The sequence below is a fragment of the Rhinopithecus bieti genome, unplaced genomic scaffold (assembly GCF_001698545.2).
Source record: "Rhinopithecus bieti isolate Rb0 unplaced genomic scaffold, ASM169854v2 scaffold_36959, whole genome shotgun sequence".
In the NCBI taxonomy this organism is placed as follows: Eukaryota; Metazoa; Chordata; class Mammalia; order Primates; family Cercopithecidae; genus Rhinopithecus; species Rhinopithecus bieti.
The window spans coordinates 888,171-904,599 of NW_016816945.1; the positions used below are offsets into that span (position 1 = coordinate 888,171).

The 16,429-nt window shown below is 44.4% G+C and overlaps 1 protein-coding gene across 1 annotated transcript in view; it reads right to left on the reverse strand.

The window, feature by feature from the left end:
• Positions 1-16,429, reverse strand: part of NF2 (NF2, moesin-ezrin-radixin like (MERLIN) tumor suppressor) — a 101,731-nt gene that overhangs the window by 30,453 nt on the left and 54,849 nt on the right. Inside the window, 6 exon segments of the mRNA XM_017855529.1 lie at positions 2,754-2,885; positions 5,475-5,549; positions 9,825-9,959; positions 13,131-13,206; positions 15,724-15,806; positions 16,128-16,263. Of these exon segments, the coding sequence (XP_017711018.1) occupies positions 2,754-2,885; positions 5,475-5,549; positions 9,825-9,959; positions 13,131-13,206; positions 15,724-15,806; positions 16,128-16,263 (637 nt within the window).

Sequence of the window (16,429 nt, forward strand, 5' to 3'; positions counted from 1 at the left end):
TTTTCCATAATGGTTGAACTAGTTTACAATCCCACCAACAGTGTAAAAGTGTTCCTATTTCTCCACATCCTCTCCAGCACCTGTTGTTTCCTGACTTTTTAATGATTGCCATTCTAACTGGTGTGAGATGGTATCTCATTGTGGTTTTGATTTGCATTTCTCTGATGGCCAGTGATGATGAGCATTTTTTCATGTGTCTGTTGGCTGTATGAATGTCTTCTTTTGAGAAATGTCTGTTCATATCCTTTGCCCACTCACACATTGTATTTCACAGCAGGGAGCTGCAACAGCCACAGCACAGACTTGCACAGCCTCATGCAGAGACAACTCCTGAGCCAGGCCTATGACAGGAGGGAGCCAGGCGGGGAACACAGCCCCCTGTCCTTAAGGCAACAGTACAAAGCCACCACTACCTCCCTTGCCTTCTGGATCACTGCATTAATTGGACCACATGCTGAGCTTAATAAGGGGAACAAGCACAAGACAGTGCCATTCCTCTGTGATCCCGGAGTACTAACTGAGTTCAGAAAGCAGAATCCAGAAGTGGCCACTGCATTATTTTCTGCCTTAAATAATTTAAAGCACATTTAATTACTTCTTGCTTCAATCTTATCCCACACTCTGGTCATACAAGGTTTCTAAGACTGCTGCTTTTTCTAAATCCTAAGACAAAAAAGAAATACATATATATATATACACACACACACACACATATATATATACACACACATATACACACATTGGAGCTTGAAAAGATAACATGCAGGTTTGTTACATATGTATACATGTGTCATGTTGGTGTGCTGCACCCATTAATTCGTCATTTACATTAGGTATATCTCCTAATGCTATCCCTCCCCGCTCCCCCCTGTAATTCTTAAAGAAAGAGAGAAGAGAAGAGAAGAGAGCCCAGTCAGGCCAGCCAGGCACAGCAGCTCATGCCTGTCTTCCTAGCACTTTGGGGGGCCAAAGCGGGAGGAATGCTTGAGCCCAGGAGTTTGAGATCAGCCTGGGTAACATAGAAAGACCTGATCTCTACAAAACAATTAAAATTAACTAGGTGTGGGAGCATGCACTTGTAGTCCCAGCTACTTGAGGGGATGAGGCAAAAGGATTCCTCAAGCCCAGGAGCTCGAGGTTACAGTGAGCTATGATGGCACCACTGCACTCCAGTCTTGGTGACAGAACAAGACCCAGTCCTTATTTAAAAAAAAAAAAAAGAAAGAAAAAGTCAGGTAATCTCCTTCAGTTCCTGGCACTGTACTTTCCCTGAGACCTCTACCCCAATATAAAGGACCTCCTATTCACAAAATCAGTTTGCTGCTTACAATGACTTTAAGGTGTAATATATGTCCCTTCATCTGAGATGGAGAAGGTACATCATTAGTTTCACCTGATGGATAAGAAAACTGAATTCTGAAGGTAAGTCATTGACTTAGTCACATTCTAAATTTCAGATCTGGCTCCAAGGTCAGTGTCTGTCCACCTGATCTGTGGTTGCCCAGATGCCAGGTTTGTGGCTCTGCTGTGCTGTAGGCAGTGCCAATCGCAGTGTTCCTGCTATTCTCTGCCAGGGCCCGCAGGCTACATATTCCTTGACACTTTCAGATTTCTTACTTCTAAGCTTTGCTCTGCTAAGAAAAAGGTCAAAGAGAGCTCTCCTCCTCCTTCTTATTTATTTATTTTGGTATTTTGTTTTGCTTCTGTTTTGAAACAGGGTCTTGCTTGGTCACCCAGGCTGGAATGTAGTGGTGCAATCATAGCTCATTGCAGCCTCAAATTCCTAGGCAAGTGATCCTCCTGCGTTGGCCTCCCAAAGTGCTGGAGTTATAGGGATAAGCCACTGCCAAGAGCTCTTCATGAAACTGCCACTATGACCCCATGCTGGCTCAGTAGGATTTCTTTGTCCAACAAATCCATCCCATCACCCCCAAAGCATCCTAAAGAACACATCTGTGGCCCGCCACCTCAGAAAGCAAAGAGATGAAGAGCTGGAAGCACACTGGGCATTTTACTCTAAATCCTAGGGCTGGGAGCCAGCCTCTCCAATGTATCAAAATCAGAAAGGTGCACACAGACTAATTATTACACCTCTGAGCTTGCAAGTCCTGAGGGCAGCCAACTGCAGCTGCTGCTACTCTATCTAGCAGTTCATCCAAAAACACAATTGATATTCTCAGCAGTAAGGCCCAAATTAGTTGTGTGGATTTCCATGAGTAGAGAAGGTTTATGAGTAGAAAACAATGATGCAGATCATCCAGTCTGCTGATAGGTGCTCCTGCCACCTCCTGGGGCAGGTGACATGCCATGAGGTCTCACCTGCAGTGGGGAATTGCGGCCAGAGTCAAATTAGCATTCCAGCAGCAAGCACTGAAATGCCACCCTGCATTCTATCACCATCTAATTAGAAAAGGAGAAGGCTGTACAAGGAGGCAGACAGGCAAAAAAAGCAAGCAAACTAGCTAGCCGGACGGACAGATGCATGCACTCTTGGCTATTTTGTCCCAAACCGGTGTTAATCACACTTAATTTCTCCAAGTGTAGAAATTACTAGAGATATTTCTTTTAGATATGCTATTAGGGTTTATTCCTCATTTCCAGAGCTGACATCCCACCAGGTAGGCATCAGCAAATGAAGATCCAACAGGGATAAAACAAGAGCAGGTATGTCCATGGCCAAAAGACTCCTGCGAGCCCACAACCACTCCTCACCTCCCAGGCCAGGACTGATCATACAGTGACATCATCAGTTAAAACAAGGTCATGCTCACCTGCTTTCTAGCCTTCTCCTCCCTGGCCTGGGCTTTCATCTGCTGAACTTCCAAAGAATCGGCTTTCCTTCTCCTCATAAATAGATCATGGTTCCCAATACATAGCTGGAGAATCTGTGGCCACAGAAGCAGACAAAAAGGTTAATATCCACAAATTTACTTCACTGCCTACCGGCTCACTAGTGCTATAGCAGTTTGAGCTCTTGCAGGTAGCAGTAAACGTGAAGATGAACGCGTGGAGTGAAACACTAAAGCCCTGCTAGTGGCCTCTAGTGCTCTCAGCTCTGGAAACACGCAAAATGAAGGTGTCTCAGATATGCCAGGAGGTAAAAATCACAAATGAAGAGAGGACTGGAGGACACTTCACCATGTCTTCTGGGTACACCTTACCCTCCTACATCAAGATGTGGTTCTACAGACCAGGGAGGATAGGAAAGCTCATTCAGTAAGCTGGGCTGAGGCAACAGGGTGCATGTGGAAAAAAATAAGTTGGATCCCTCCCTCACACCTTACACAAAAATCAACTCCAGAAGGACTGAAGACTTAAATGCAAAGATTAAGCCCTTGAAACTTTCAGAAGACAATATAGAAGAATATCTTAATGATCACAGGATAAGAGAAGATGCCAAGTAAGACGCAAAAAGTGATTAAGAAAAAAATTTATATATTTGTCTACATTAAAATTAAACATTTTTATTGTCAAGACATAAAAAAAGAAAAACAGAGCCACCAACTGGAAGATATAGCCAATAAAGAAAACAGGCTAGGTGCAGTAGCTCACACCTGTAATCCCAGCACTTTCGGAGGCCAAGGTGGGAGGATCCTTGAGCCCAGGAGTTCAAGACCAGCCTGGGTGACATAGTGAGATGCCATCTCTACAAAAACATCAAAAAATTTGGCCAGACATGGTGGCCCAGCACTTTGGGAAGTGTAATCCTAGCACTTTGGGAAGTGGAGGCCAGCAGATTGCTTGAGCCTAGGAGTTTAAGATAAGCCTGGACAACATGGCAAAACTTCGTCTCTATAAAAAATACAAAAAATTAGCTGGGCATGGTGGTGTGTGCCTGTAGTCCCAGCTACTGGGGAGCCTGAGGTAGAAGGATCACCTGAGCCTGGGGAGGTCCGTGCTGCAGTGAGCCATGATCGTGTCATTACATTTCAGCCTGGGCAACAGAGTGAGACCCTATTTCAAAATCTCAAACAAAAAAAGTTAATATGATAATGAGATACCATTTTAGATGCACAAGATTGGCAAAAATTTTAAAAGGCTGATAATACAAGTATTAAGGATAGCAAAAAAGAAATTTCACCCACTACTGTTGGCTCTGTAAAAATCAATTCACCTTCCTCAGAAAACAATGTGTCACAATTTTGAAATTTGAACATATACTGAGCCCTGTACCTCTACTCCTAAATTCTATTTTTTATTTATTTTTATGTATTTATGTTTTTTGAGACGAAGTTTTGCTCTTGTTGCCCAAGCTGGAGTGCAATGGCATGATCTCAGCTCACCGCAACCTCCACCTCCCGGGTTCGAGCGATTCTCCTGCCTCAGCCTCCTAAGTAGCTGGGATTTACAGGCATGTGCCACCACGCCCGACTAATTTTATATTTTTAGTAGAGACAGGGTTTCTCCATGTTGATCAGGTTGGTCTCGAACTCCCGACCTCAGGTGATCCACCTGCCTCAGCCTCCCAAAGTGCTGGGATTACAGGCATTGAGCCACTGTGCCTGGCCCTATTTTTTATTTTTTTTAAATTTTATTCATTTTCATTTTTGGGGGGACAGGGTCTTGCTATGCTGCCCAGGCTGGTCTCGAACTCCTGGCCTCAAACAATTATCCCGCCTTGACCTCCCCAAGTGCTGAGATTACAGGCATGAGCCACCCCACCTAGCCCAGTATACTCAAGACTCCAAAGAAACTATTGCCGGCCGGGCGCGGTGGCTCAAGCCTGTAATCCCAGCACTTTGGGAGGCCGAGACGGGCGGATCACGAGGTCAGGAGATCGAGACCATCCTGGCTAACATGGTGAAACCCCGTCTCTACTAAAATACAAAAAACTAGCCGGGCGAGGTGGTGGGCGCCTATAGTCCCAGCTACTTGGGAGGCTGAGGCAGGAGAATGGCGTAAACCCGGGAGGCGGAGCTTGCAGTGAGCCGAGATGGCACTGCCACTGCACTCCAGCCTGGGCAACAGAGCGAGACTCTGTCTCAAAAAAAAAACCTTCTTCATGATATAATTTAGTTTTAAGTCTAAGCTAAAGAGAAAGTATGTGCCAAGTGAGATACCATTCTACACTTCACAAGATGTCACTCTGATATTCTTTAAAAAGAAGTATTCAGGCTGGGCGCAGTGGCTCACGCCTGTAATCCCAGCACTTTGGGAGGCCGAGACGGGTGGATCACGAGGTCAGGAGATCGAGACCATCCCGGCCAACACGGTGAAACCCCATTGCTACTAAAAATACAAAAAATTAGCCGGGCATGGTGGCAGGCGCCTGTAGTCCCAGCTACTTGGGAAGCTGAGGCAGGAGAATGGCGTGAACCCAGGAGGCGGAGCTTGCAGTGAGCTGAGATCCGGCCACTGCACTCCAGCCTGGGCGACACAGCCAGACTCCGTCCCAAAAAAAAAAAAAAAAAAAAAGTATTCAATTCTCAGAAAAGCTACCATTATCAGTAATGAAAACCAGGATCTCAACTTACCAGCTTATTAACACGAAGTTTTGAGGAGTTAAACTTGAAGACATCAATTTTCTTATCCAGTGGTTTAATAGTAAACTGGAAGAATGAAGCAGAACACAGTTTCAGTCCGACAGCCTGGAATGTTACCACCAATTGGAAATTCCACAAATGCAGCAACCACACTGGCCACAGACCAGCATGAAGCTATGCCTTGTCCTGGCTTCCCAGTGTCCAGGCATTAAATCTCGGGGAATTAGGAGCACCAAGTCTCGGGCTGCGGAAGTTCAGGACCCTAAAGGTGTGCTCTCTAGGCCGTCTTAGGCATGAGTGTGGGAAGGGATTCTTTTTTTTTTTTTTTTTTTTTGAGACAGAGTCTCGCTCTGTCACCCAGGCTGGAGTGCAGTGGCCGGATCTCAGCTCACTGCAAGCTCCGCCTCCCGGGTTTACGCCATTCTCCTGCCTCAGCCTCCCGAGTAGCTGGGACTACAGGCGCCTGCCACCACGCCCGGCTAGTTTTTTGTCTTTTTTTTTTTTAGTAGAGACGGGGTTTCACCAGGTTAGCCAGGATGGTCTTGATCTCCTGACCTCGTGATCCGCCCATCTCGGCCTCCCAAAGTGCTGGGATTACAGGCTTGAGCCACCGTGCCCGGCAGGGAAGGGATTCTTGACAACCTAAAATAAGCATCCTTAACGGGCCCACCCCTGAGGCCAACACTGGAGGGCTACTGTAGTCTAGGGCATGGGCCCACCTTCATGAAGCTCACCATCTAGTTGGAACTAGGCTAACAACAGCCAATTATTCAAGAAATCACATCATATATTGGTGTTTCATTGGGTGGTGCAAATCACAAATGCGTGGAGGTTCACAGTAGATCCACCAGAAGCAAGAGAGAGTGAAGCTGATCTTAGAAGAAGAATCAACAGGGTAGCTAAAAGGCAGGCTGAAGGGGCATTCTGCACAGAGCAAAACCAGAAATAAGGTAGAGACGGGGAAATGAGCAGTGTGTGTGCGTGTGTGTGTGTGGTATTAGCTTTTTGGTGACTAAGATGATATAATAGGCTTAGCCTGGGAGGGAGGAAGAGGTGGGCGTAGGGGCTGGCAGTGAGAACAAAAGTCAGAGGTGGCCAGATATGGTGGCTCACACCTGTAATCCTAACACTTTGGAAGGCCGAGGTGGGAGGATCACTTGAGGTCAGGAGTAATTGCACAACTGCACTCCAGACTGGGCAATAGAGTAGATCCCTATCTCAAAAAAACAAAAAAAAAAGAAGGGTTTAGGTTTGATGTGACAGGATACCTGTGCTCACCACAGGTTTCTGAACATGGGAATAATTTGATAAAAACTGTTAATAGGAAGAATCAAATGGGGAAAAAATGGACTATAGTAGAAGGGAAAACAGTCCTTGATTCTGAAATCAAAATGGAGAGAAAGATGAATGATAAGGACAGGGTGGTGACTTGGTAGGAGAACCTAGGGTTAGACCACTAGCAGGAAAGCCTGCAAGGAACAAATGGCTGCTTTCTCAACCGCTCCCGATAAGACCAAATAGATCTTAGATTTCCAAGATGCACTTACAAAATGGATATCCACTCCCAAGAAACACTTGCTAAGCAGATAAATATGTTTGGGAAGATAATATTTCTTTCACATGTTCTATTGCCCAAGAAGGGGTTAGTACACTGAGGACAGAAAATGATCCTTTGTTTAGCTTTCGGCCAAGTTAACTTCGAAGCAGTGTTGCTCTTGTGTAGGCTGCTATTCATGAATTTTGTGAGCTTATTTTTGGCTTTGCTGTCAAACCCTGGAGCTGTCAGTGGGAAACCACAAGTAGTGGGGAAACTGCAGGCTCTGCACCACGCCAGGGCGTACACAAAGAATCAACGGATCACTTAAAATAAACATTTCTGTTTTGACACCACGGCTGTCATGCCTAACTACCAAGACTACTTCTTCTTCTTTTTTTTTTTTTTTTTTTTGAGACGGAGTCTCGCTCTGTCACCCAGGCTGGAGTGCAGTGGCCGGATCTCAGCTCACTGCAAGCTCCGCCTCCCGGGTTTACGCCATTCTCCTGCCTCAGCCTCCCGAGTAGCTGGGACTACAGGCGCCCGCCACCACGCCCGGCTAGTTTTTTGTATTTTTTTAGTAGAGACGGGGTTTCACTGTGTTAGCCAGGATGGTCTCGATCTCCTGACCTCGTGATCCGCCCGTCTCGGCCTCCCAAAGTGCTGGGATTACAGGCTTGAGCCACCGCGCCCGGCCAAGACTACTTCTTTTATGTCAAGTCAGCTTGGGTTCTGCTTACTGCATGAGTTACTGACATGATGGAACATGATGGTGCCTGGCCCCCAGAGAGGGCATATTAGAGTTTACTGTGTCAGGCCATACTACGGGAGACTTCAATCCTTGGCTTCTTTGAAGAATGGGTGTTTAGGGAGTCTTTAGAGCACAAATGTGTGGATGGGCAATACACAGACTTTATGAGATTGGGAGATGGAAAACTACCATAGGGTGGCACACATACAGCTTTATGTCATGTGGAACTCTCAATTTAAGTATTTTAAAAAAGAAATACCTATCTGCTTATCTCCTGGGCTAAATACTTACAAAAACTTCAAAGTCAGAATGTTCTGAATTAAGGGGCTCAGTCTGTCTTATCAACCACATACTGGAAACCAGGGGCCTGTGTTTCCTTCCTTGAGTTGTCATGAAGAAAGAGAAAATAGGAAATACGCTCAGGTTTGGGGCTCTGCAGGCAGCAACAAAAGCTGTTCCTGTTCTTCACTCTCTACTCTGTGTCCTGGCTGTGCAGGCACCAGGAGGTCACTGAGTGGAGCCTCCCTCTCCCTGGTGCCCCTGTGCTCTCAGGGCTCAGCCTCTGGGCCTCCCTGAAAGGCAGGGGCTGTGGCATCAGCAACTCCAGCTCCTACCCTCTGCTACTTCACTCAGACACAGGTCACTGGATCCTTCTGTGTCTCTGCTTCCTGATGTTACACAGAGATAATGACAACACAACCCCTGCCTTTACAGCAGTGTTCTTGGACAGATTAAATTCAGAGGGTCAGGGTGAAAGTGCTTGTATATGGAAGACTACATCGTTGTCATCATGTCTCTTCCACGGCACTTATTTATGATAGCAGGTGAGTAGTTACTTGACTTCCTTGAAGGCTAAGACTGGATTTTCTACATCTTTGTTTCCCCCATGAAATCTAACACAAAGCAGATGCTCAATGATTCCTTTAAAATTAATGCAGAATAGGTGAGCACGGTGGCTCACACCTATAATTCTAGCACTTTGGGAGGCTGAGGTGGGATGATTGCTCAAGCCAAGAAGTTCAAGACCAGCCTGGGCAATGTGGCAAAACCCCATCTCTACAAAAGATTAGCCAGGTGTGGTGGCACATGCCTGTAGTCTCAGCTACCTGGGAGGCTGAGATGAGAGGATCACCTGAGCCCAGGGAGGTCCAGGCTGCAGTGAGCTTTGATCATGTGCCACTGCATTCCAGCCTTGGTGACAGAATGAGAGCCTGTCTCAAAAAATAATAAAAATAAAATAAAATGAATGAAGAATGAATGAATGGATGAGTGAATGAATGAATGGATGGATGAGTAAACACAAGATTATACATTATGGGACCTTTTTGGTAAAAGTCACCACCCTATATGGAAATATTTGAATTCTAAGAGCATTTGTCTAAGTTATTCAACCTTAATTATTTTGGAATTCTTGTAAGTATATTAACCTAATATACTTATTTATATCATTACTGAGAGAGACGCACACAAAACACACATATGTCCATATGTGTATATGTGTGTATATATATTTCTCTGCCACATGTATCAAGCACTGGACACAGAAAGAAAGCTCAATAAAGACCACACTTAAAATTCAAAGAGAATTTAAGCCAGGTGCTGTGGCGCGCACCTGTAGCAGCTACTCAGGAGGCTGAGGTAGAAGGATTGCTTGAGCCCAGGATTCAAATCCAGTCTGGGCATACATAATGAAATCCTGTCTCTAAAAAAGAAAAAAAAAAAAAAAAACAATACAAAGAGAATTTATTGACAGAAATAGAAAGCCAAGTAATGAGAAAATGTTACTGTTTTCGTTTACTATTCTTTGGGGTTTCTCCCTGGCAAGTTGAGCTTCCCAGTTTCCTATTAGTCATAGTGGGGTTATTGATGCCAATACTGTTCTGTAAATACTTCGAAAATCAACAACCACACCCTCAAAGCCTGAGAATTAAAGGATTCTACAAATAACAAGGAGATGCCCTGGCTGGGGAGGCTCCAGAGATGGGGGCAGATGGGGAAAGATCTTTTGCTGGACCCCTGGGCCACTAGTGGCATCTGCAGTACAGACATGTCCTACCTCCTTGTCACTGTACGAGATGTTTCGGATTTCATTCCACGGGAAGGAGATCTTGGGGGTCAGTCTGTTCTCAGGGTCATAGATGTGAAGCCCCAGGGCATCCACTCCAAGCAGCAGCTCTGTGCCCTTTTTATTCTGTGGATCCAATAAGAACAGCCACTGTAAGCTCCAGCTGAGGCTCAAAATTTTATTCAACCTTCCAAAGAATCTGGCACACACTGTCCCATGTGACAAGTTTCAGCAGGTCCCAACAGAAGTCACAGCTATCTTATAAAGCAAGAAGATTTCAGCTTTCTGAATTGGGGCAGGCAGAAGCAAAACTGTTCCATTCTTGTGACTTCTGGGTCCCTCAGAACAATCATTGAGGGCTTCTGCCACTGGCTCTGGCTAAAGGAGGAGCAACGTCAGTGTTGTTCCCTCTAGTTAAATAACCAGGCTATCATAGGTTTAGAATTAAAGCCCATAGGTTTAGGCCGGGAGCAGTGACTCATGCCTGTAATCTCAGCACTTTGTGAGGCCGAGGGGGGTGGATCACGAGGTCAGGAGTTTGAGACCAGCCTGGCCAGCATGGTGAAACACCATCTCTACTAAAATTAAAAAAAAAAAAAAAAAAAAAAAAAAAAAAATCAGCCGGGCATGGTGGCACGCACCTGTAATCCCAGCTACTTAGGAGGCTGAGTAGGAGAACTGGATGAACCTGGGAGGTGGAGGTTGCAGTGAGCCGAGATGGCGCCCCTGCACTCCAGCCTGGGCGACAGAGACTTAAAACAAACAAACAAAAAAAAAACCTATAGGTTTAATGATTTCTTGTATTTAAAGAAACCATTGTTGGATTACTAGAAAGAAAATTTTCAGTGCCTGGGACTGGATGGTCTCATTTTATGATATAATGTAGTCTTCATGTGATAAAGCAAGTCTGGTAAAATGTCAACTGTAGAATCTAGGTTGTGCATATATATGGATATTCACTGAAAAATTCTTTCAATTTTCCTGTAAGTTTGAAATTTTTAATAATTGCATGTTGGGAAACACATTATCAAAAGGAATTCTATTCATCAACAAAGCTGTCTAAAAACCGTACCTATGCTCTGCCCCTGACAACGGTCCTGGCCAGCAATCAGAGTAGCCTGCGGTGGGTGCCCTGGGCTCCCACAGCACTGACCCTGCTAAGGACAGAGTGGAAGGAAACTGGCTGCACAAGGATACTACAGCTCCTGACTCCTTGCTGATAACGGAAATTGAACCAAGACTCAAGGACAGAAAAACAGATCTGTAAACTGAGAAGGTACTGGGACCACGAAGAGAAGTACCAATCTAACAGCAGACATCAGATGGAGGAGTGAGTACTCCAGCGTAAATCTTTTTACTCCTAACATCCCAAAGTCAGACGCTATCATCAAACCACGAGAGATTCTTCTGCTTGTCCGCAAAGCTAAGAAAGCTACTGCATTAATAGAAGTGAGGCTTTGTACTTTTAAATCTGCAGTACATTTTGGAAAATGAGATGTTTCATTGTGTTTCTATTTAGTTTAAATTTTTAAAAAAAGATTCAAGCTTCTACCTCCTACCATTATGACGCCAACACTTCTAGAGATTCAACAGAGAGAGGTGGGGACTAAAGCAGCCCCTTTTAAACTGTTTTTTTTTTTTTTTTTTTTGAGACGGAGTCTCACTCTGTCGCCCAAGCTGGAGTGCAGTGGCCAGATCTCAGCTCACTGCAAGCTCCGCCTCCCGGGTTCACGCCATTCTCCTGCCTCAGCCTCCCGAGTAGCTGGGACTACAGGCGCCCGCCACCTCGCCCAGCTAGTTTTTTTTTTGTAATTTTAGTAGAGACGGGGTTTCACCGTGTTAGCCAGGATGGTCTCGATCTCCTGCCCTTGTGATCCGCCCGCCTCAGCCTCCCAAAGTGCTGGGATTACAGGCTTGAGCCACCGTGCCCGGCCTAAACTGTTTTAAGCATACATCTTCCTTAGTTAATGGTGAGATTTCAGGAAATTTAGCATAAAGGACACTAAAATAGCTAGTAGCTTTGTCTATTGCTCAATATAGGAAACATACACAAAAAACAGTATCCATTAGTCTGACTGATGTAGAAATATTCCCTAATAAGAAACTTTTTCAGCCAGGCACAGTGGTACACACCCCAGCTACTTGGAAGGCTGGGGTGGAAGGATCACTTGAGCCTAGCAGGCCTGGGTGATATAGCAAAACTCCACCACTAAAAAACAAAAAAGATTTTCAAAATCCAAAAAACTGTTTTCTAAGGATTATAAAACTTTAGTTTTCTAGAATCTAGGTGGCCAGCACATGGGGCAAGAGGAGTTGAGCTGACAAAACCACAGAAATGTGTTACATTAGTTTGACCTTAAAGAAACCAAGCAATTAGCAAATACAAACTGATAGAACTTTAGAAAAGAACTTCCTGTACTATGATGGAGCACCTTTTAGGCACTTTAAGTGTGCCTAATTTTCTTATGCAGAGTAATCCATACAAATCCATATTTACAAAATACAAATTAAGTAGAAAGCTATCCTAGAATATTTAAAATGTATTTCAATTTACCTGAATTTAATACAACAACTGTAGGAACCCAATAAGGGAAAGCAAAGCATTACTATGAAAATAAAGGTGGACCCGCCTGATTGTTTTAACATCTACTCATCTGCAGTTTGGAGTCCATAATGAAATGCTTTGGCAAATCGCATGCATCCCTTTGGAAGAAGCTGCTTATACACTGCATCCAGATACTGACCCACAGGAGAAAGACATTCCAAAGGCCCAGATCTGGGCTGCACACAAATGCCTCTTCCTGCAGAAGCAGTGGGTTCCCAGCAGACAGCAGACTATTAATGGTTTGAATAGAAAACCAATTAGCCTCATAGTGAGAATCCCAAACAAATCAGTAATCTATAAAGGCAGATCTACTCTCCTAGTGCCTGGGGCCGGGGTGGGGGTGCAGGGGTTGTTGCGTGGTGGAGGGGGAAAGTACTTACCGGTGTTCCCTGTGGACTGAGATCTCACAGAGCCAGAAATAATCAAATCTTACACTCAGAGCATTCAAACAGGTTTCTGCTGAGAGCAGAACCAGGTCCAAGTCCCCCAAGGCTCAAGTGACACTTAATTACCTATGATCTAATTGAAATCCAAAAATAGAAAGTTAGGCACTAAGACCTATCTTTCCTTCCTCTTTTCTTCTTTACCATAGAACCATGAAAGAATCTATCACCTTGGAATGAAGAAGTAACCATTTTAGCAGTCTGGCCCTCATTCTACTACACAAGGAGCTCAGAGAGATTTCAACACACCCGGATTGCAAAGTAGTTCACACCATACATCTCCAGGTCCTGAGCTATCTTCAGATACTCCATTTCGGCTTCATCCCTGTGGGGAGAATGGAAGACACTGTCATCGGAGCTAAGTGAGATGGGTGGAGAGCGGGTGGGCACCAAACCAGGCATTCTGGCCCTGCCATTCCTCTAGAGCCACGTCGCTGCCAGAAGACAAAAGCCACAGCAGATACCAGCAAAGCTCTGCCCAGCCCTGAGTCTATTAAACACACTGAGGTCGAGCAGAATTTCCCATCCCCATCAAAAGAGAGTCAGAGAACAGACTCATCACGGTGTTTCTTGGCCTTGGTTTCCCACCTTGCCCTTGGTAAACAGTAAACTCGTCTCAAGTAATTCAAGAAGAGTGTGCGGTATGTTATCTTTCACCCTCAAACAGATTTGGGTGTTCGAATTTTATTTAAGTTCTTGCTTTTCCTTTGTGTACTTTCTTTACCTGAAAGGTTTTGGAAGTGAAACAGCTCTCTTTCTGCAAGCTTCCTGAGTATTGTTGGAGGTTAGGGCAAGAGCTATCTGGGTTGTAAAACCCAAGTCAGATCACCTTCATCTAAGTTATAATTTAAAGTAAGCTCTTGAAGTAGCAATAACTTGCAGAAAACTCCCAAACAGGTATCATACTGAAATATTTTAACTCAAGTCTTCCTATGACCTTGTCCTCTTCCTTCTCTCTCCAATCTCCAAATGCTCTCAAGTGAATATTAAAAACCCATCCTGAGAGAATGCCAAGTGTTGGTGAACAGGTGGAGAAATCAGAAATCAGACACGTTGATGTGAATTGGTACAATTACTTTGGGAAATTGACACTATTGTAATAGCAAAAAACAGGAGACAACCCAACAACCTAAATATCCATCATCAGTAGAATGAATAAATAATTTGTAGTATACTAATACAGTGGAAGTCTATACAGCAATGAAAATGAAAAAACGATTGCCACATGCCACAAACCCATATCTGACGATATGCTGCTGAGTAAAAGGAGGCACAAAAAACAGAATACAAAGTTTAAAATGGGCAACACCAATCTGGAATTAAAAATCAGGAGACTGGTTGCCTTTGGGGAGGAAGAAAGGGGAATTGGGGGTGGGAAGACATAGGTTATTTCTTCCTCTGGTGTTACATGGTGTTTTCACCTTATGATAATTGATCAAGTTGTATACTTATAATTTGTCTACTTTTCCATATGCATGTTGCACTTAAGTTTAAAAAAAAAAAGTGTTAGGAAACTGATTTGAAGAAGAGAAAAAAATGTTAAAGGCTAACGAAAACATGATCAATTCCTAATCAAGGGAATGGCAATTCTAACATGAGATAAAAGTTTTCACTTTTAGATGACAAAATTAGATTGATAAAACAAGTGTTGAGGATAGACTGGGGTGGGGGGTGGGACACTCTCATAACACTTGTCGACAGGCATGTATAAACAGGTACAGCCTTTTTGAAGAACAATTTGGTGGTACCTGTCAAAATGCAAAATGCTTACATCCTTTGACCCAACAATTCTTGTTTTAAAGAATATATCCTTAGAACTACTCATACAATTGTATAAAAATAAAAGATTGTGCACTGCAGAAATTTCTGTAAAAGTGAAAAACCTACAGACACTCAAATGCCATCAATAAAGGGATGGATGCAAAAGCAATAGGATAGCCATACAACAGAATTCTTAAAATTAAGGGTGGGCACAGTGGCTCAGCTCACACCTCTAATCCCAGCACTTTGGGAGGCCGAGGTGGGCGAATTGCTTTGAGCCCAGGAGTTCAAGACCAGCCTGGGAAACATGGTGAAACCCCATCTCTACTAAAAACAGAAAAGTTAGCGGGGCATGGTGGCATGTGCCTGTAGTGGCAGTTACTGGGGGTGCTGAGGCAGAAGGCTTGCTTGAACCCAGGAGGTTAAGGCTGCAGTGAGCTGAGATGGCGCCGCTGCATTTCAGCCTGGACAACAGAGCAAGACTCTGTCTCTAAAAAAAAAAAAATCTTCAAATTAAACTTAATTACCGGGCCAGGCGCAGTGGCTCATGCCTGTAATCCCAGCACTTTGGGAGGTGAAGGTGGGCAGATCACCTGAGGTCAGGAGTTCGAGACCAGCCTGACCAACATAGAGAACCCTGTCTCTACTAAAAATACAAAATTAGCCAGGCATGGTGGCTCATGCCTGTAATCTCAGCTACTTGGGAGGCTGAGGCAGGAGAATCGCTTGAATCCAGGAGGTGGAGGTTGCGGTGAGCCGATATTACGTCATTGCATTCCAGCCTAGGCAACAAGAGTGAAATTCCGTCTCAAAAAAAAAAAAAGTAAACTTAATTACCCATGAGTACAGGTCTATATATCCTGACAGGCAGTACACATACCTACTTTATGTCACACGTACTAGAAAAGGACACACACAAAACTGAAGACCAAGGTTACTCCCAGCTCTCCCTTTTTCTTTTATAGACTTCAGTACTGCATTTTGTTCAACAAGCATGCCCTAGTTTTGCAGTTCTTTAAGGCAAAAAATGAAAATAAAAAAGCCCATAAAGGAATGTAAACCAACAATGAATGGGCCTCACCTGGCTCGGCCTCGGTGCTCTGCGTACCAGGCAGTAATTCTCTCCTCCCACATTTCCGGAGTCATCTGATACAGATTTATTACCTACCAAAAAATAGAGCAAAATAAAAAACCTACACATGAAGTAAATTTGGTATTTTTGCCACTTTTATAATTATGCATCAGTTTTACAAAACAGTAAAGCTATTTTTAAAAAGCTACACCCAGGGAGACAGTCACACACAAAGAGGGCGTGTAAATAAGGCACCATTTTATTGGAGGAGCAACTCAGAAAGCTGCATGATAACTCAGACCTAGGTGCATCCTTCATCTGGCAGTGCCCCTGTTCCCTGCCTGGGTGGTACATCCCAGAGACCACCTCTGACAGTGGAGCTCAGTCAGAAGCAGTGTTTACTCATCTCAGACCTTCACGTGCTCAGAAGCCATCGAGGGACAGGTAAAGGCAGCGAGAGGTGAGGAAAGGGCCTTTATTACCCAGTGACAGATGAGTGGGGCTATAAAATCGGCAGGAGCAAAAGGGAGGGCAGGCCTGCGTCTGTGGCTAATGAATAAGATGAACAACGCTGAGGATTAAAAACCACAATGCCCACCCCTACCTCATCTCCTCTATCCACCTCTCGCCACTGCAAACAGCTCAATTCCCTGAGCTGAATACACTCTGCTCCAGCCTCCTCTTTGGGAATCAATGATGCTCAACTGCATTTAAA